This window comes from Taurulus bubalis (genome assembly GCF_910589615.1).
Source record: "Taurulus bubalis genome assembly, chromosome: 16".
Classification (NCBI taxonomy): domain Eukaryota; kingdom Metazoa; phylum Chordata; class Actinopteri; order Perciformes; family Cottidae; genus Taurulus; species Taurulus bubalis.
The window spans coordinates 23,680,242-23,700,241 of NC_136604.1; the positions used below are offsets into that span (position 1 = coordinate 23,680,242).

The following is a 20,000-nucleotide window of genomic DNA, read 5'->3' on the forward strand; positions in this document are numbered from 1 at the left end:
TTTCCGGACCAGAGGAGACGATCTTTCCAGGCTTTGGAACGATCTTCCGCTCTCTCTGCGTTCGATGGAGTCTGTTGACTCCTTCAAAAAGAAACTCAAGACCCTTTTCTTTGTCAAGGCTTTTGTTTAATTGCCTTGGGGCTGTTATGATCGTCATTGAGTTGTCTTCTTTAAGTTAAATGTGTTTGTACTTCTTAATCTGTGTCTTGTTTTATTGTAATTATGAAGCGCCTTGTGACCCTGGTCTGCGAAAGGCGCTGTACAAATAAATGTTACTTACTTACTGACGTACTCATTAGCTTTGCTCAGCACTAGAGTCCTCACCTCCTCGTGGACAGCTTCCACTTTCGGGTTACTTCCTGTCCGCCGGAGGCCGGACCCGGTGGACCTGCCGCCGGCCGTGGTGGCGTCCGACTTGGACCTCTGGTGCGTCCTCCTGCTGGACGGTGAAACAAGCCCCGCCCCCAGGACGGGGGCGGGGCTTGTTTCACCGTCCAGCAGGACGGGGGCGGGTCCGGCGGCCGTAGAGAAGCAGGAGGCGGAGTCTGCGTGGCTGCTGTTGTGCCGCCGGTGGCAGCGGCGCCGGTGGGACGGCGAGGCGTGAGCGGCTCGGGGGTCCGGCGGCGGAGCCGGCGGTTTGAGCTCGTCGGACAGGATGAGCTTCCGGAGTTTGGAGCCTCTGGAGTGCCGCTGGGTGGAGATGTGCATGTCGGAGGAGTAGGCGCCCAGCAGCCAGGCCGTCAGCAGCGAGAAGGCGATGCCGGCGGTGCAGCGGTGGATCTGAAGGGGAGGAAAACCACAAGGAGGCGCTGAGGACGCCATCTTGTTTCCATGCAACCGGGGACGGCCGCCATCTTGTTTTCATGCAACCAGTGAACAGGAAGCGACCAAACCTGGATGTTTACTGTGTTTGAATGTGTGTTTTCTGTGTTTTCTGTGTTTTCTGTGTTTTCTATGTTTACTGTGTTTGAATGTGTGTTTTCTGTGTTTTCTGTGTTTTCTGTGTTTGAATGTGTGTTTTCTGTGTTTTCTGTGTTTTCTGTGTTTGAATGTGTGTTTTCTGTGTTTACTGTGTTTTCTGTGTTTTCTATGTTTACTGTGTTTGAATGTGTGTTTTCTGTGTTTTCTGTGTTTGAATGTGTGTTTTCTGTGTTTTCTGTGTTTTCTGTGTTTGAATGTGTGTTTTCTGTGTTTACTGTGTTTTCTGTGTTTTCTATGTTTACTGTGTTTGAACGTGTGTTTTCTGTGTTTTCTGTGTTTTCTGTGTTTGAATGTGTGTTTTCTGTGTTTTCTATGTTTGTATGTGTGTTTTCTGTGTTTTCTGTGTTTTCTGTGTTTGAATGTGTGTTTTCTGTGTTTTCTGTGTTTTCTGTGTTTGAATGTGTGTTTTCTGTGTTTTCTGTGTTTTCTGTGTTTGAATGTGTGTTTTCTGTGTTTTCTATGTTTACTGTGTTTGAATGTGTGTTTTCTGTGTTTTCTGTGTTTTCTGTGTTTGAATGTGTGTTTACTGTGTTTTCTGTGTTTGAATGTGTGTTTACTGTGTTTTCTGTGTTTGAATGTGTGTTTTCTGTGTTTTCTGTGTTTGAATGTGTGTTTTCTGTGTTTTCTGTGTTTGAATGTGTGTTTTCTGTGTTTTCTGTGTTTGAATGTGTGTTTTCTGTGTTTTCTATGTTTACTGTGTTTGAATGTGTGTTTTCTGTGTTTTCTGTGTTTTCTGTGTTTGAATGTGTGTTTTCTGTGTTTTCTATGTTTACTGTGTTTGAATGTGTGTTTTCTGTGTTTTCTGTGTTTTCTGTGTTTGAATGTGTGTTTTCTGTGTTTTCTGTGTTTTCTATGTTTGAATGTGTGTTTTCTGTGTTTTCTGTGTTTGAATGTGTGTTTACTGTGTTTTCTGTGTTTGAATGTGTGTTTACTGTGTTTTCTGTGTTTGAATGTGTGTTTACTGTGTTTTCTGTGTTTGAATGTGTGTTTACTGTGTTTTCTGTGTTTGAATGTGTGTTTTCTGTGTTTACTGTGTTTTCTGTGTTTTCTATGTTTACTGTGTTTGAATGTGTGTTTTCTGTGTTTTCTGTGTTTGAACGTGTGTTTACTGTGTTTTCTGTGTTTTCTGTGTTTGAATGTGTGTTTTCTGTGTTTTCTGTGTTTGAATGTGTGTTTTCTGTGTTTTCTATGTTTGAATGTGTGTTTTCTGTGTTTTCTATGTTTGAATGTGTGTTTTCTGTGTTTTCTGTGTTTGAATGTGTGTTTTCTGTGTTTTCTATGTTTGAATGTGTGTTTTCTGTGTTTTCTGTGTTTTCTGTGTTTGAATGTGTGTTTTCTGTGTTTTCTGTGTTTTCTATGTTTGAATGTGTGTTTTCTGTGTTTTCTGTGTTTGAATGTGTGTTTACTGTGTTTTCTGTGTTTTCTGTGTTTGAATGTGTGTTTTCTGTGTTTACTGTGTTTTCTGTGTTTTCTATGTTTACTGTGTTTGAATGTGTGTTTTCTGTGTTTTCTGTGTTTGAATGTGTGTTTTCTGTGTTTTCTGTGTTTTCTGTGTTTGAATGTGTGTTTTCTGTGTTTACTGTGTTTTCTGTGTTTTCTATGTTTACTGTGTTTGAACGTGTGTTTACTGTGTTTTCTGTGTTTTCTGTGTTTGAATGTGTGTTTTCTGTGTTTTCTATGTTTGTATGTGTGTTTTCTGTGTTTTCTGTGTTTTCTGTGTTTGAATGTGTGTTTTCTGTGTTTTCTGTGTTTTCTGTGTTTGAATGTGTGTTTTCTGTGTTTTCTGTGTTTTCTGTGTTTGAATGTGTGTTTTCTGTGTTTTCTATGTTTACTGTGTTTGAATGTGTGTTTTCTGTGTTTTCTGTGTTTTCTGTGTTTGAATGTGTGTTTACTGTGTTTTCTGTGTTTGAATGTGTGTTTACTGTGTTTTCTGTGTTTGAATGTGTGTTTTCTGTGTTTTCTGTGTTTGAATGTGTGTTTTCTGTGTTTTCTGTGTTTGAATGTGTGTTTTCTGTGTTTTCTGTGTTTGAATGTGTGTTTTCTGTGTTTTCTATGTTTACTGTGTTTGAATGTGTGTTTTCTGTGTTTTCTGTGTTTTCTGTGTTTGAATGTGTGTTTTCTGTGTTTTCTATGTTTACTGTGTTTGAATGTGTGTTTTCTGTGTTTTCTGTGTTTTCTGTGTTTGAATGTGTGTTTTCTGTGTTTTCTGTGTTTTCTATGTTTGAATGTGTGTTTTCTGTGTTTTCTGTGTTTGAATGTGTGTTTACTGTGTTTTCTGTGTTTGAATGTGTGTTTACTGTGTTTTCTGTGTTTGAATGTGTGTTTACTGTGTTTTCTGTGTTTGAATGTGTGTTTACTGTGTTTTCTGTGTTTGAATGTGTGTTTTCTGTGTTTACTGTGTTTTCTGTGTTTTCTATGTTTACTGTGTTTGAATGTGTGTTTTCTGTGTTTTCTGTGTTTGAACGTGTGTTTACTGTGTTTTCTGTGTTTTCTGTGTTTGAATGTGTGTTTTCTGTGTTTTCTGTGTTTGAATGTGTGTTTTCTGTGTTTTCTATGTTTGAATGTGTGTTTTCTGTGTTTTCTATGTTTGAATGTGTGTTTTCTGTGTTTTCTGTGTTTGAATGTGTGTTTTCTGTGTTTTCTATGTTTGAATGTGTGTTTTCTGTGTTTTCTGTGTTTTCTGTGTTTGAATGTGTGTTTTCTGTGTTTTCTGTGTTTTCTATGTTTGAATGTGTGTTTTCTGTGTTTTCTGTGTTTGAATGTGTGTTTTCTGTGTTTTCTGTGTTTGAATGTGTGTTTTCTGTGTTTTCTATGTTTACTGTGTTTGAATGTGTGTTTTCTGTGTTTTCTGTGTTTTCTGTGTTTGAATGTGTGTTTTCTGTGTTTTCTATGTTTACTGTGTTTGAATGTGTGTTTTCTGTGTTTTCTGTGTTTTCTGTGTTTGAATGTGTGTTTTCTGTGTTTTCTGTGTTTTCTATGTTTGAATGTGTGTTTTCTGTGTTTTCTGTGTTTGAATGTGTGTTTACTGTGTTTTCTGTGTTTGAATGTGTGTTTACTGTGTTTTCTGTGTTTGAATGTGTGTTTACTGTGTTTTCTGTGTTTGAATGTGTGTTTACTGTGTTTTCTGTGTTTGAATGTGTGTTTTCTGTGTTTACTGTGTTTTCTGTGTTTTCTATGTTTACTGTGTTTGAATGTGTGTTTTCTGTGTTTTCTGTGTTTGAACGTGTGTTTACTGTGTTTTCTGTGTTTTCTGTGTTTGAATGTGTGTTTTCTGTGTTTTCTGTGTTTGAATGTGTGTTTTCTGTGTTTTCTATGTTTGAATGTGTGTTTTCTGTGTTTTCTATGTTTGAATGTGTGTTTTCTGTGTTTTCTGTGTTTGAATGTGTGTTTTCTGTGTTTTCTATGTTTGAATGTGTGTTTTCTGTGTTTTCTGTGTTTTCTGTGTTTGAATGTGTGTTTTCTGTGTTTTCTGTGTTTTCTATGTTTGAATGTGTGTTTTCTGTGTTTTCTGTGTTTGAACGTGTGTTTACTGTGTTTTCTGTGTTTGAATGTGTGTTTTCTGTGTTTTCTGTGTTTTCTGTGTTTTCTATGTTTACTGTGTTTGAATGTGTGTTTTCTGTGTTTTCTGTGTTTTCTGTGTTTGAATGTGTGTTTTCTGTGTTTTCTGTGTTTTCTGTGTTTGAATGTGTGTTTTCTGTGTTTACTGTGTTTTCTGTGTTTTCTATGTTTACTGTGTTTGAATGTGTGTTTTCTGTGTTTTCTGTGTTTGAATGTGTGTTTTCTGTGTTTTCTGTGTTTTCTGTGTTTGAATGTGTGTTTTCTGTGTTTACTGTGTTTTCTGTGTTTTCTATGTTTACTGTGTTTGAACGTGTGTTTACTGTGTTTTCTGTGTTTTCTGTGTTTGAATGTGTGTTTTCTGTGTTTTCTATGTTTGTATGTGTGTTTTCTGTGTTTTCTGTGTTTTCTGTGTTTGAATGTGTGTTTTCTGTGTTTTCTGTGTTTTCTGTGTTTGAATGTGTGTTTACTGTGTTTTCTGTGTTTGAATGTGTGTTTACTGTGTTTTCTGTGTTTGAATGTGTGTTTTCTGTGTTTTCTATGTTTGAATGTGTGTTTTCTGTGTTTTCTATGTTTGAATGTGTGTTTTCTGTGTTTTCTGTGTTTGAATGTGTGTTTTCTGTGTTTTCTGTGTTTGAATGTGTGTTTTCTGTGTTTTCTATGTTTACTGTGTTTGAATGTGTGTTTTCTGTGTTTTCTGTGTTTTCTGTGTTTGAATGTGTGTTTTCTGTGTTTTCTATGTTTACTGTGTTTGAATGTGTGTTTTCTGTGTTTTCTGTGTTTTCTGTGTTTGAATGTGTGTTTTCTGTGTTTTCTGTGTTTTCTGTGTTTGAATGTGTGTTTTCTGTGTTTTCTGTGTTTGAATGTGTGTTTACTGTGTTTTCTGTGTTTGAATGTGTGTTTACTGTGTTTTCTGTGTTTGAATGTGTGTTTACTGTGTTTTCTGTGTTTGAATGTGTGTTTACTGTGTTTTCTGTGTTTGAATGTGTGTTTTCTGTGTTTACTGTGTTTTCTGTGTTTTCTATGTTTACTGTGTTTGAATGTGTGTTTTCTGTGTTTTCTGTGTTTGAACGTGTGTTTACTGTGTTTTCTGTGTTTTCTGTGTTTGAATGTGTGTTTTCTGTGTTTTCTGTGTTTGAATGTGTGTTTTCTGTGTTTTCTGTGTTTTCTATGTTTGAATGTGTGTTTTCTGTGTTTTCTATGTTTGAATGTGTGTTTTCTGTGTTTTCTGTGTTTGAATGTGTGTTTTCTGTGTTTTCTATGTTTGAATGTGTGTTTTCTGTGTTTTCTGTGTTTTCTGTGTTTGAATGTGTGTTTTCTGTGTTTTCTGTGTTTTCTATGTTTGAATGTGTGTTTTCTGTGTTTTCTGTGTTTGAATGTGTGTTTACTGTGTTTTCTGTGTTTTCTGTGTTTGAACGTGTGTTTACTGTGTTTTCTGTGTTTGAATGTGTGTTTTCTGTGTTTACTGTGTTTTCTGTGTTTTCTATGTTTACTGTGTTTGAATGTGTGTTTTCTGTGTTTTCTGTGTTTGAACGTGTGTTTACTGTGTTTTCTGTGTTTGAATGTGTGTTTTCTGTGTTTACTGTGTTTTCTGTGTTTTCTATGTTTACTGTGTTTGAATGTGTGTTTTCTGTGTTTTCTGTGTTTGAATGTGTGTTTACTGTGTTTTCTGTGTTTGAATGTGTGTTTTCTGTGTTTGAATGTGTGTTTTCTGTGTTTACTGTGTTTACTGTGTTTGAATGTGTGTTTTCTGTGTTTGGATGTGTGTTTTCTGTGTTTTCTGTGTTTGAATGTGTGTTTTCTGTGTTTGAATGTGTGTTTTCTGTGTTTACTGTGTTTACTGTGTTTGAACGTGTGTTTTCTGTGTTTTAATGTGTTTACTGTGTTTGAATGTGTGTTTTCTGTGTTTGGATGTGTGTTTTCTGTGTTTTCTGTGTTTGAATGTGTGTTTACTGTGTACACCTGTCCGGCCTGTGAGCGGCCATGTTTTCATCACCCTCACTCACCAGGTATGGGCGGATGGCGTCGCCCACCTCGGTGTCCATGTGCACGTACATGTTGAGCAGCTGCGGCAGGTAGAAGTCCACCTCGCAGTCGGGGAAGCTGAAGAGCCGGTTCCCGATGTAGGCCTGCACGCCCGGCTCCTTGGACTTGTACAGGTAGGAGATCGCCATGGAGACGTCGAACAGCTTGGACTCGAACAGGCGGAGCAGCCACGACTGCTTCGACGACGAGGACGCCACCGCCGGCAGCGAGGAAGACTCCTCCTCGTCCTCCTCTTTGATAGAGCTAGAGTCTGGGCTGACGCACCACTGAGGCCCGGAGCCCTCTGGCTCTGTGCGGTGTTGTTGTTGTTGTTGTTGTTGTTGATCCTCCTGTTGCTGCTTGTTGTCAACCTCCCTGTTTTGCAGCTTGACCTGGAGAAGAACTTCCTGGCAAGCCTTCAGAGCGACTTCCGGGTCGATCACTGCGGGGAAACAGGAAGAGCCAGAGCATAAGTCAGACCATAAGCTTAGCATTAGCTTAGCATCAGCTAGGTCCCGTTAGCATCTCATAAACACACAAAGGACCCACTAGATGGAGTCGGGTTCACCTCTAAGCAGACTGTATCTGCAGTAGAACGAGAGGTTTTCTAAAGGGACTCTGGTGCTAAGAGGCACTACCACTTTAGTCCACAGAGGGCACTAGAACCAACACTACCACTTTAGTCCACAGGGCCAGAACCAACACTACCTCTTTAGTCCACAGGGCCAGAACCAACACTACCTCTTTAGTCCACAGGGGGCACTAGAACCAACACTACCTCTTTAGTCCACAGGGGGCACCAGAACCAACACTACCTCTTTAGTCCACAGGGGGCTCTAGAACCAACACTACCTCTTTAGTCCACAGGGGGCACCAGAACCAACACTACCTCTTTAGTCCACAGGGGGCACCAGAACCAACACTACCTCTTTAGTCCACAGGGGGCGTTAGAACCAACACTACCTCTTTAGTCCACAGGGGGCACTAGAACCAACACTACCTCTTTAGTCCACAGGGGGCACCAGAACCAACACTACAGAATATGATAAAGTGTCAGTACCTTGGTCGACGCCTAGGTCCATCTCCATGGCGTCTTCCGAGATGGCGTCCAGCGGGGGGGTGGGGCCTCGGGCGTCCATGCCGCTGGACACGGCACTGAACACTCCGCTGGACATGGCGCCGCTGCAGTCGCCGCCGCTGGACACGCCGCTGGACACGCCACTGGACACGCCACTGGACACGCCGCTGGACACGCCGCTGGACACGCCGCTGGACACGCCGCTGGACACGCCGCTGGACACGCCACTGGACACGGCGCCGCTGCAGACGCCCTCGCTGGCGCTGCTGCCGAGGCTGCCGGTGCTGCCGATGCTGCCGCTGGGGCTGGAGCTGCGGGGGCTGGCGCTGGGAGAGGACGGCTGCTCGCCGCGGAGGGGCGGGGGCAGCTTCAGCTGGGGGCGGGCCCGGGGGCGGGGCTGGTGGTGGTGGTGGACGGGGCAGTCGGAAGAGCTCTCTGAACAAGAGGAAGAGGAGGAGGAGGAAGAGGAGGCGCTGGAGGGGGAGGACGGGCAGGAGAAGGTGGTGGGGGAGGAGGAATCAAGAGGAGGGGGGGACGGGGCCGAGTGGGCGGGGCTAATGTGGTGGGAGGGGCTAAGGTGGAGCGGCCGCAGAGCCGGGGACAAGGAGACCTCGGCGTCGGCCATTTTGGAGAGGCGGACCTAAAGAAAGACATCATGTGATGAAGGTCACTCCTCTTCACTTTGTAAACACAATACAAGTACAACATGTACCTCTGAGATGTAGTAAAACGTACAATATGTACCTCTTAAAAAGCATTATGTGCTGAAAGGCAGCTTACTGTTTATAACGTACTAAGGGAGTTGTTAACCCTTGAACTCTTGAACTGAACATTATTGACGATACAGTACTGCTTCTCGTACCTTATAGCTTAAACATCTCTGAGATGTAGTACAGTACACAGAGTGTAGTAGTAGTAGTAGTATTAGTTGCTAAATTAATTGAATGTGTACTCAAGTACAGTATTTAAGCATTTGAGTATTTGTAAATATCAAAAGTGAGAAAAACTAAACTTCAGATCAATATGTTTCATCCTGATGACATCATCAGCATCATCATCATCATCATCATCATCATCATCATCAGGGAGCTTCATCTGATCACACACAGCTGATCATGATGTCATCACACAGCTGTGTGATGACATCATGATCAAGAACACACACACACACACACACACACACACACACACACACACACCCTCATCTGATAAACTTTGTGTTTCCTTGACTTCAGACGGACTTGTTTTTATATTATTATCATTATTGATATTAGTATTATGTACTCTACAAGTAGTAATAGTATTATAGAGGCATTGTACAATTATTACAAGAGTATTATGGGAGTATTGTACTGGTGTTGTCCTAGTTGTACTAGTATTATTGAGCTATTGTATTAGTATAATGAGAGTATTGTACTAGTATTGTCCAAGTAGTATAGAAGTATTGTCCTAGTAGTATAGAAGTATTGTCCAAGTAGTATAGGAGTATTGCACTAGTATTATAGGAGAATTGTAGTAGTAGTACAGGAGTATTGTACTAGTATTGTCCAAGTAGTATAGGAGTATTGTACTAGTATTGTCCAAGTAATATAGGAGTATTGTACTAGTAGTATAGGAGTATTGTACTAGTAGTATAGGAGTATTGTACTAGTAGTATAGGAGTAGTGTAGTGTACTAATAGTATAGGAGTAGTGTACTAGTAGTAGTGTACTAGTAGTGTACTAGTATTATAGGAGTAGTGTACTAGTAGTAGTGTACGAGTAGTATAGGAGTAGTGTACTAGTGGTATTGTACTAGTAGTATAGGAATATTGTACTAGTAGTATAGGAGTAGTGTAGTGTACTAATAGTATAGGAGTAGTGTACTAGTAGTAGTGTACTAGTAGTATAGGAGTAGTGTACTAGTAGTAGTGTACTAGTAGTATAGGAGTAGTGTACTAGTGGTATTGTACTAGTAGTATAGGAGTATTGTACTAGTAGTATAGGAGTAGTGTAGTGTACTAATAGTATAGGAGTAGTGTACTAGTAGTAGTGTACTAGTAGTGTACTAGTATTATAGGAGTAGTGTACTAGTAGTAGTGTACGAGTAGTATAGGAGTAGTGTACTAGTGGTAGTGTACTAGTATTATAGGAGTAGTGTACTAGCAGTAGTGTACTAGTAGTATAGGAGTAGTGTACTAGTAGTAGTGTACTAGTAGTATAGGAGTAGTGTACTAGTAGTATAGGAGTATTGCTTATGAGTCAGTGGAGCACCATAAAGTAAACAAACCAGCCTTCATATTAAATAATACTGCACACATGCTAGTTTAAAACCCAGATCCTAGTATTATGAAATAAACTCACAGTACCAGTGAGTATTTAGATATGTAAGAGTATTTACAGGAGGAAGAGGAGGAGGAGGAAGAGGAGGAGCAGTGCCGCTCCCTCCTGATGAAAACAAGCCGGAGGAAGGAGCTGAGAGCCGGGCTCTGAAGGCCCGTCGCCCGGCTCTCAGCTCCGGAGCCTCCGGCTACACGGCGGCCCGGTGACGACGAACAAAAACACCGCGAAGAAGAACAGTCAGCCGGGAAGAAGAAGAAGAAGAAGAAGAAGAAGAAGAAGAAGAAGAAGAAGAAGGAGAAGAAGAAGAAGAAGAAGAAGAAGACCAACCGGTTAAATCGGTGTTGGTATCCGGGTCGGACGGAGGTCTGGTCCAGGAAGTAGTCCGGGTCTCTGGTCCTGGTCTCGGCCGGGTCTCAGGCTCTGAAGCGGTCCATCGGGTCCGGTCCTGTGGCTCCGCTCGGCTCGTGACGCAACTTCCGTGAAGACAGCCGCAGTGCGAATCAACGGAACTTCCGGTTAATACTTCCACAACAAAAGCATCAATCAAAAGGGATTTTTTTCATTCTCGTACATGAAATAAATGTTTCAATAAATATTTTCACTAGATTAAATTAATACTAATACACGTTTTAAGCATCGTTTCCAGATATTTGAAGAATCTGAAATATGAATCTATAAATACACAATTAACATTATATGTGTATATAAATTATAATGTTTATAGCTGAAACATTATTACATTAATCAGGTAGTTGGTCGATAGAAAATGAATCTGCAGCTATTTTTATTCCTAATTTTAATTTTCCCCAGTCATTATTATTATTGTCAGTTTATGTTTTGTATACAGTATTTCCTTTTTAACGCCAAAGCTTTTATTTTGAAACCGGAACCGGGTCGGTCCCGGTTTCACTCCGGTAACTTGATCCAGCAGCTGGTTCTGGTTCAGTTCAGACCAAAACTTTATGATTTATATTTAATTTATTCATTTCCATCTACATTTTGTCAAATTAACTTTTTTTTCATCATTTTCATTAAATATTAAATATTTGTTCAATAATTATTTAATTTGCTATTTTATTTTTTATTTTAATCTAAACCAATAAAAACAATCTAATATATAACAGTAAAATATTACTTTACAAAAACATGATCGTCTGAGTTATATTATTATTTATATGTATATTTATGTATTAGTACACAGCATGAATACTGTGTACATATGAGCTGGATGAGAAAACACAGATGATAAATAATACTTTAGAAATGATCAAACTCCAAAAACAGCGCCGCCCAGTGGCTGACCGAGGAAACAACAGGAGAAGGTTTAAGGAAAGGAAAGAAGGGAAAGAAGGGGGGATGAAAAGAGAAAGAAAGGAAAGGAGAAAAACATGACGTTTTATTTAATTAAGAGGAACAACTGGAAGAAAGAGGAAAAGAAAGAAAAAGGAGGGAGGAAAGGAAGAGACAAAAGGAAAGGAAGTGAAAAACAAGGAAAGGAAGTGAAAGCTAAAGAGGAAAATTCCATGAAAACGAAAGGAAGACAAGCAAATGAAGGAGAGAGGAAAGGAGGCGACCGAAGGAAAGGAAGAGTAAAAGTGTGAAACTGAAAAGAAAGAAGCGAACAGACTGCCAGTGAACGCCTCTTCCTTTATTCCAGTCGTCGGGGGAAACAGACTCACGTTAATGTTCTGCTTCTGTCAGACAAAACAAACAATAAACAATAAACAGTAAACAATAAACAGTAAACAATAAACACACAGAAGGTGCATCTCACTGATTGTTGCGTCCAACCAAAAGGGGGCGGAGTTAAAGGGACAGTGTGAACGTTTGAGTGACATCTAGTGGTGACGAGGCAGAATGCAGCCAGCTAAGCTCCGCCCCTTTCTAAGAGCAGTACGGAGGCCTGCAGGAGGTTTGATCAGTTTGAGTTATGAAGAAATGTGTTCAGTCAGAGATGATTACATGTTGTTGTTTATGAAGAAGCAACATGTTGTAAACAACAACAAAACATCGTCTCTTTGTGAACTTACAAGTCATTAATACTCACTGAGACAAATCCAACATGTCAATGTAGTCTTTCCTCTGTCCTCCTTCCTCTGTCCTCTTTCCTATGTCCTCTTTCCTCCTTCCTATGTCCTCCTTCCTCTCTCTCTCGTCTTCCTCTCTCTCTCATCTTCCTCTCTCTCATCCTCCTCTCTCATCTTCCTCTCTCTCATCCTCCTCTCTCATCCTTCTCTCTCGTCTTCCTCTCTCTCTCATCCTCCTCTCTCATCTTCCTCTCTCTCATCCTCCTCTCTCATCCTTCTCTCTCGTCTTCCTCTCTCTCTCATCTTCCTCTCTCTCATCCTTCTCTCTCGTCTTCCTCTCTCTTGTATGAAAGTCGGCTGCTTTAGGTTTCACTTTGTTTACGTGTTCACAGAAAAAATCATAAACTTTTCGCAAATATTTTATTCTTCAACACAACGGTTCCTCCTGTGTGTGTGTATGTGTGTTATTGTCTAACTTTGTGTATGTGTGTGTATGTGTGTGTGTGTGTGATCAACACGTGTCACACACTGTTCCTTTAACTCGGAGTCTAAAGCAGTAAAGTGCTGAATACAAGGAAAGAAAAACAAGCGTTGAAAGTTAAAAACACAGAACCGACAGAACGTCACAGGTAGAACATGCAGGAAGCCAAGAGGCTTTGGAGATCTCCACGGCAACAGCAATAATATCAACAATAATCATAATGCATCTGTACAACCCAATGAAAGCAACAAGAACAAAAGGAGAGCAATGAGATTCAGGAGGACTCCATTACCCAGAACCCCCTTTGGGAAAGAGAGAATTTAATGGACTGGATTCAGGACCATGTCATCTGAGCAAACAGGGCTACTTTCAGTTTAGACTGGGAGTTCACCTTCATCATCATCGTCATCGTCATCATCCCCTTCATCCTCGTCTTCATCGTTGCGCAATAACCGCAGCGCTCGACCCGGATCAGCAGCCCGACCCGACGCCTCGTCACCTGGCGTGATTGGTGCTAAGCTACGCTAACGTTGTAGCGTCTCCACCAGCGCTCAACGTAACGTCACAGATGAACATAGTTCTATGTTCTACATGACGCATCGTAGAGTATTTATATTATATGTATAGACTTTGTGTCTCTTTTCGCCTACGTCGTTTACTTCCTGTTTACTTCCTTTGAACCTGACGTCTACGAGCTGAGGGCGGAGCCAGGAAGTGACATCAGAGGACGCCGTGTCATTGAGTCTGCTCCTTCAAGGTCGACGCACCGCTACCCGAATCCCGATCCGCTAATCTTTGATTATCTGACCCGTTTCTGTTTTAGTTTTGAGCGACGCGGCTCCACAGTGAAAGATTTACACGACGCCTCCGGCTTCTGACCTGAAGACCCGAACTACTAACGTTGAAACATTTTTTATCGTTAAAACTGCTTGAAACATTTAACGTTAAAACTGTTTGAAACATTTTTTAACGTTAAAACTGTTAAAACATTTTTAACATTTTTAACGCGAAAACATTTTTTTTAGCGTTATTTTTTTTTATGTTAAAACTGTTTAAAGCATTTTTTAACGCTAAAATATTGTTTTTAACGTTGACATATTTTGAAAATTTTTTTAACACTAACATTTATTTTAACGTTGAAACATTTTTTAACGTTAAAACAGTTTGAAACATTTTTTAACGTTAAAACAGTTTTAAAATTTTTTTAACACTAAAAAAAATTTTTTAACGTTAAAACATTTATTTTTAACGCTGAAACTTTTTGAATTTTTTTTTAACAGTAACATTTTTTTTAACGTTGTTTTTAAAAACCGTTTGAAACAGTTTTTAACGTTAAAACAGTTTTCAGTTGTTTCAGTTCCGTCTGAAAAAGGGCGGCGGCTCGATTCCCACATATTGGCACTTCACTTTAGTGATAAAAATATGAGCCTGCTCCTCCTGGCCCATAGGGGGCACTGTGAGCGAGGACAAGTGCTGGAACTCACTTTCCCATCATGCAACAGGTTTCTTTATAACAGTCAAAAAATCTTTTCGGCGTCCCTTTAAACACCCTGAAGCTCTCACACACACACACACACACACACACACACACACACACACACACACACACACACACACACACACAGTTTAGAACAGAGGAACTCTTTAACGAGAGCTCCGCTTCGACTCTTTTTATATTCAGAAGAACCTTCACAAGGTTCTGACCCGTAGTACCTTCTGGATTCTGTCCTGTACACTTGTCTCCTTCCCTCCTTCCTTTGCGTCGCTCCCTTTCCTTCTCCTCCTGTAGTCTGTTGAGACGAAGGAGACGAGGAGGCGAGGAGGGAAGAGGGGAGGACTTGAGGAGTCGTTCTTCAGGTCTCAGACGTGCAGTTCAAGAGCCGCTGGTTTTTAACGGCGTCCGTTTTTTCCGAGTGCAATGAGAGCCGATGGAAGCAAGCGGCGTCGAGGGGGTTCGGCTTCATGAATCCTCCGCGATTGGCTCTCTGCCGCCTGCCAATCTGGGATTTCCACCAATCGGGGAAGAGGAGAGAGGTAAGGGGGCGGGGTTTATCTCGCAGGTAAAAGCTGATGAAAAGACGAGGCGGAGGAGGAGCTAGTGCGTCTCCTCCTCCTCGCTCTTCACCACGGCGACGGAGGAAGAGGAAGGGTTGGCGTGCAGCTCCACCGGCCTCAGCGTGATCTCCACCTTGCCGCGCTCCTCGTTCAGCGTGGGCGGAGGAAGAGGAGGAGGAGGAGGAAGAGGAAAGGGAAGCGGGGCGGCCACGTTGTTGTTGGCCGGCCGCGGGGCCTTCTGGATGACCTCCACCATCGGGGCGCGCCCCGCCAGCTCCCAGCCGGGGCTCCCCAACACCAACACCCCGCGGTGCTCCATCAGCCGGCGGCCCGAGTCCGCCGCCGCCGGCAGCAGCGGACTCAGCAGCAGCTGACCCGGCCGGTCCCGGATCACAAGCTCCAGCAGCGGCTGCGAGGAAGAGGAGGAGGAGGAGGAGGAGGAAGAGGCCTTCTGGATAACGCCGCCGGTCAGGGAGGTGATGACGGGCGGGTGTGGGCGGGGCTTGGGGGACAGCGCGGGTGGGGGCGGGGCAGGGGGCGCGTCCTCGGGGCGGGGTTTCCTCGGCCGGCCGCGTTTCCGTTTCACTGGCGGAGCGGCGGTTGGAGCTCCGCCGGCACCGCCGCCGCCCGGTGCCTCCGCGGGGCGCTTGCCGGTGCCGCCCCCCCCGCGGCTTCTGCACCACCGAGGTGGGGGCGGCGTGCTGAGGAAGAGGAGGAGGAGGAGGCGGGGGAGGAAGAGGCGGGGCGATCTTGTCCCGCTCGTACGCCAGACAGCCCTGAGGCAGGATCATCACCGGGACGCCCTGCTGCTGGGGCAGCGTCGCCATGGCGATGACCTTCACCCCCCCACCGGCGGGGCCCGCCGCCAGCGCCCCGCCGCTCCCAGGGGCGTCTCTAGGGGCCAGCGAGGGCGGGGAGGAGCGTATGGGGAGGCGGGGCTTATCGGGGGCGGAGCTCCTGGGGAGGATTCTGGGTAACTGCTTCATGAAGGCCTCCACCTGCATCACAGGAAGAGTGTGAGCGAGTGTGTGTGTGTGTGTGGGAGTGTGTGTGTGTGTGGGAGTGTGTGCGTGTGTGTGGGAGTGTGTGTGTGTGTGTGTGTGGGAGTGTGTGTGTGTGTGTGGGAGTGTGTGTGTGTGTGTGTGTGTGGGAGTGTGTGTGTGTGTGTGTGTGTGTTAGAGGTGAAACCAAAAACGTACCGCCGGACGCAGCGAGGAAGAGGAGGAGGAGGGCGGAGCTTCCAGGGAGGAAGGCTTGGCTGCTGCGGACGATTTGTCTCCAGACGCCGACTTCAGTGAAGACGAGGACGAAGAGTCTCCGAGTTCCTTCTGCTGACAGACAGGAAGTGGTGATTCGCAGACAGGAAGTGGTTATGATTAGCAGACAGGAAGTGGTGATTCACAGACAGGAAGTGGTGATTCGCAGACAGGAAGTGGTGATTCGCAGACAGGAAGTGATGATTAGCAGACAGGAAGTGGTTATGATTAGCAGACAGGAAGTGGTGATTAGCAGACAGGAAGAGGTGATTAGCAGACAGGAAGAGGTGATTAGCAGACAGGAAGTGGTGATTAGCAGACAGGAAGTGGTTATGATTAGCAGACAGGAAGTGGTTATGATTAGCAGACAGGAAGTGGTGATTAGCAGACAGGAAGAGGTGATTGGTAGACAGGAAGTGGTGATTCGCAGACAAAAAGTGGTGATTCACAGACAGGAAGTGATGATTAACAGACAGGAAGTGGCTATGATTAGCAGACAGGAAGTGGTGATTGGCAGACAGGAAGTGGTGATTCACAGACAGGAAGTGGTTATGATAAGCAGACAGGAAGTGATGATTAGCAGACAGGAAGTGATGATTTGCAGACAGGAAGTGGTGATTAGCAGACAGGAAGAGGTGATTGGCAGACAGGAAGTGATGATTAGCAGACAGGAAGTGGTGATTCACAGACAGGAAGTGGTTATGATAAGCAGACAGGAAGTGATGATTAGCAGACAGGAAGTGATGATTTGCAGACAGGAAGTGATGATTAGCAGACAGGAAGTGGTGATTCACAGACAGGAAGTGGTTATGATAAGCAGACAGGAAGTGATGATTAGCAGACAGGAAGTGATGATTTGCAGACAGGAAGTGGTGATTAGCAGACAGGAAGTGGTTATGATTAGCAGACAGGAAGTGATGATTTGCAGACAGGAAGTGATGATTAGCAGACAGGAAGTGGTTATGATTAGCAGACAGGAAGTGATGATTTGCAGACAGGAAGTGATGATTTGCAGACAGGAAGTGGTGATTAGCAGACAGGAAGTGGTTATGATTAGCAGACAGGAAGTGATGATTTGCAGACAGGAAGTGATGATTAGCAGACAGGAAGTGGTTATGATTAGCAGACAGGAAGTGAGGATTTGCAGACAGGAAGTGGTGATTTGCAGACAGGAAGAGGTGATTAGCAGACAGGAAGAGGTGATTAGCAGACAGGAAGTGGTGATTAGCAGACAGGAAGTGGTTATGATTAGCAGACAGGAAGTGGTGATTAGCAGACAGGAAGTCACCTTGTGATCGCCGTCGCTCTCGGCTTTCGAGGATACGGGGGCTTTCTTGATGACCTTGTGGGTTTTGACCGGACCTCCTGCAGACATCACATGACCACAAGATTCATTTCACTTTTACAGTGTGGTATTAATATTTACAGTGTGGTATTAGTACTTTACAGTGTGGTATTAGTATTTACAGTGTGGTATTAGTACTTTAACAGTGTGGTATTAGTACTTCAACAGTGTGGTATTAGTACTTTACAGTGTGGTATTAGTACTTTACAGTGTGGTATTAGTATTTACAGTGTGGTATTAGTACTTTAACAGTGTGGTATTAGTACTTTAACAGTGTGGTATTAGTACTTTACAGTGTGGTATTAGTACTTTAACAGTGTGGTATTAGTACTTTACAGTGTGGTATTAGTACTTTAACAATTGGCCTGTAGCTATGTCACTGCGAGCTAAACACTCAACAAAGTAATGTAATGTAATTTCTCCACCAATAAATATTGAGTATTGAGAAAACGATGTTATAAGTTATCAGAATGTAACTCCAGTTCAATGAGTACATGTGCAGCCCACACACACACACACACACACCTGCGAGCGCGGCGGCGGCCACCAGCTCGGCCTGGCTGCAGCGCGGGTTGACCAGGTGCTCTTGGATCAGGTAGCGGGCGATCTCCACCACCGTGTCGAACGAGCGCTTCAGGATCTTCTGAGCCCAGTCGCAGATCAGCTGGCACGCCGCCTCCGTCACTTCCTGCTGGTACGTCTGGACCAGCTCGGTCAGCTCGGCCTGCAGGGAGGGGAGTGTGTGTGAGAGAGTGTGTGTGATTGTGTGTGTGTGTGTGTGTGTGTGTGTGTGAGTGTGTGTGTACCGGGTCGTTCTTCAGGTCCAGGTTGGGCAGCAGAGGCATGTTGAGAACCGTCTTCCTCCTGATGCCGCTGTAGCAGTACGTATCAGCCGGGCAGGTCAAGGGTTCCACCACAGGTGTGTGATCATAATTGTGTACTATTTGATGTGTAGTACTACACTCTGGTGTCACTACGTTTACATTTTAAAACGTCCTCACTACTGGTGTGATTGGTTGAAGACTATGACATCACGACAACGTCCCCATGTACTTTAATCTGCAAAGACTCTTCTTCCATAGAAGCATAGAGGTGAAATGTGATTGGATAAGAGCTCTCCTTAAAACCATCTGCACTAGAAGTAGCGCTGCAGGCTGAAGCAGAGCAACAGAGGAAGACAGGAGCTGTGACATGAAAACATGAGAATGGAGCCGGGAAGAAAGGATATTTGGACTGTCCTCGGCCGCCCAGCCTCCGGGCCTTGATGTTGGGGAAGATGTCTCTGATGATCTTCCCGAAGTTGGCGGCGCTCAGCGGACGATGCTGCAGGTTCTCACAGTACCTCCTGAGGACAGAGACAGGAAGTCACATGACCCGACCCGCTGACCTCTGGAGGACTTTGTTTATTGTTGTTTATTATTGTCGTTGTTGGTGTGAAGCCTCACTTGTACGTCTCGTAGACGTCCTGTTTGGGCAGGCAGGTGTCCGAGTGCTCCTCCAGGTGACTGCGGATCCAGTTACAGGTGTGGAACTGGTCGGCTGTGTTGAAGGAACTGGAGTCGCCACCGCCGACACTAGAGACAAGAGACAAAGAGGCAAGAGACAAAGAGACAGAGAGACAAAGAGACAGAGAGACAAAGAGACAAAGAGACAGAGAGACAAAGAGACAGAGAGACAAAGAAACACAGAGACAAAGAGACAAAGAGACAGAGAGACAAAGAGACAAAGAGACAGAGAGACAAAGAGACAGAGAGACAAAGAAACACAGAGACAGAGAGACAAAGAGACAAAGAGACAAAGAGACAAAGAGACAGAGAGACAAAGAAACACAGAGACAGAGAGACAAAGAGACAAAGAGACAGAGAGACAAAGAGACAGAGAGACAAAGAGACAGAGAGACAAAGAGACACAGAGACAGAGAGACAAAGAGACAGAGAGACAAAGAGACACAGAGACAGAGAGACAAAGAGACAAAGAGGCAGAGAGACAAAGAGACACAGAGACAGAGAGACAAAGAGACACAGAGACAGAGAGACAAAGAGACAAAGAGGCAGAGAGACAAAGAGACAAAGAGGCAGAGAGACAAAGAGACAGAGAGACAAAGAGACACAGAGACAGAGAGACAAAGAGACAGAGAGACAAAGAGACAGAGAGACAAAGAGACACAGAGACAGAGAGACAAAGAGACAAAGAGACAGAGAGACAAAGAGACAGAGAGACAAAGAGACAGAGAGACAAAGAGACAGAGAGACAAAGAGACACAGAGACAGAGAGACAAAGAGACAGAGAGACAAAGAGACACAGAGACAGAGAGACAAAGAGACAAAGAGGCAGAGAGACAAAGAGACAGAGAGACAAAGAGACAGAGAGACAAAGAAACACAGAGACAAAGAAACACAGAGACAGAGAGACAAAGAGACAAAGAGACAGAGAGACAAAGAGACAGAGAGACAAAGAGACAGAGAGACAGAGAGACAAAGAGACAGAGAGACAGAGAGACAGAGAGACAGAGGGACAGACAGACAGACAGACAGACAAAGAGACAAAGAGACAGAGAGACAAAGAGACAGAGAGACAGAGAGACAAAGAGACAGAGAGACAGAGAGACAAAGAGACAGAGAGACAAAGAGACAGAGAGACAAAGAGACAGAGAGACAGAGAGACAAAGAGACAAAGAGACAGAGAGACAAAGAGACAAAGAGACAAAGAGACAGAGAGACAGAGAGACAAAGAGACAGAGAGACAGAGAGACAAAGAGACAAAGAGACAGAGAGACAAAGAGACAGAGAGACAGAGGGACAGAGAGTCAGAGAGACAAAGAGACAGAGAGACAAAGAGACAGAGAGACAAAGAGACAGAGGGACAGAGAGTCAGAG

General features: G+C 43.6%; 3 protein-coding genes across 5 annotated transcripts in view; 1 reads left to right on the forward strand and 2 right to left on the reverse strand.

The window, feature by feature from the left end:
- The window catches only part of LOC306749112 (phosphatidylinositol 4-kinase beta-like), a gene marked incomplete at its 5' end in the record, with an annotated part of 21,755 nt that extends 13,491 nt beyond the window's left edge, over window positions 1–8,264 (reverse strand). Inside the window, 4 exons of one of the 3 annotated variants that reach the window (XM_079232363.1) lie at window positions 325–780; window positions 6,543–7,003; window positions 7,622–7,716; window positions 7,873–8,264. In XM_079232363.1, coding sequence (XP_079088489.1) covers window positions 325–780; window positions 6,543–7,003; window positions 7,622–7,716; window positions 7,873–8,264 — 1,404 coding nt within the window. Of the gene's footprint in view, window positions 1–324; window positions 781–6,542; window positions 7,004–7,621; window positions 7,717–7,848 lie in introns of all 3 variants that reach the window. The other 2 variants (XM_079232364.1, XM_079232362.1) reach the window with 2 other exon arrangements.
- The window catches only part of plekho1a (pleckstrin homology domain containing, family O member 1a), a gene marked incomplete at both ends in the record, with an annotated part of 111,687 nt that extends 101,245 nt beyond the window's left edge, over window positions 1–10,442 (forward strand). The window contains one exon of the mRNA XM_079231962.1: window positions 10,202–10,442. Coding sequence (XP_079088088.1) covers window positions 10,202–10,442 — 241 coding nt within the window. The remainder of the gene's footprint in view (window positions 1–10,201) is intronic.
- A 4,147-nt stretch (window positions 10,443–14,589) lies between these two features.
- The window catches only part of rfx5 (regulatory factor X, 5), a gene marked incomplete at both ends in the record, with an annotated part of 9,835 nt that continues 4,424 nt past the window's right edge, over window positions 14,590–20,000 (reverse strand). The window contains 9 exon segments of the mRNA XM_079231963.1: window positions 14,590–14,616; window positions 14,618–15,194; window positions 15,196–15,521; window positions 15,723–15,851; window positions 17,068–17,144; window positions 17,650–17,848; window positions 17,931–18,009; window positions 18,353–18,469; window positions 18,570–18,698. Coding sequence (XP_079088089.1) covers window positions 14,590–14,616; window positions 14,618–15,194; window positions 15,196–15,521; window positions 15,723–15,851; window positions 17,068–17,144; window positions 17,650–17,848; window positions 17,931–18,009; window positions 18,353–18,469; window positions 18,570–18,698 — 1,660 coding nt within the window.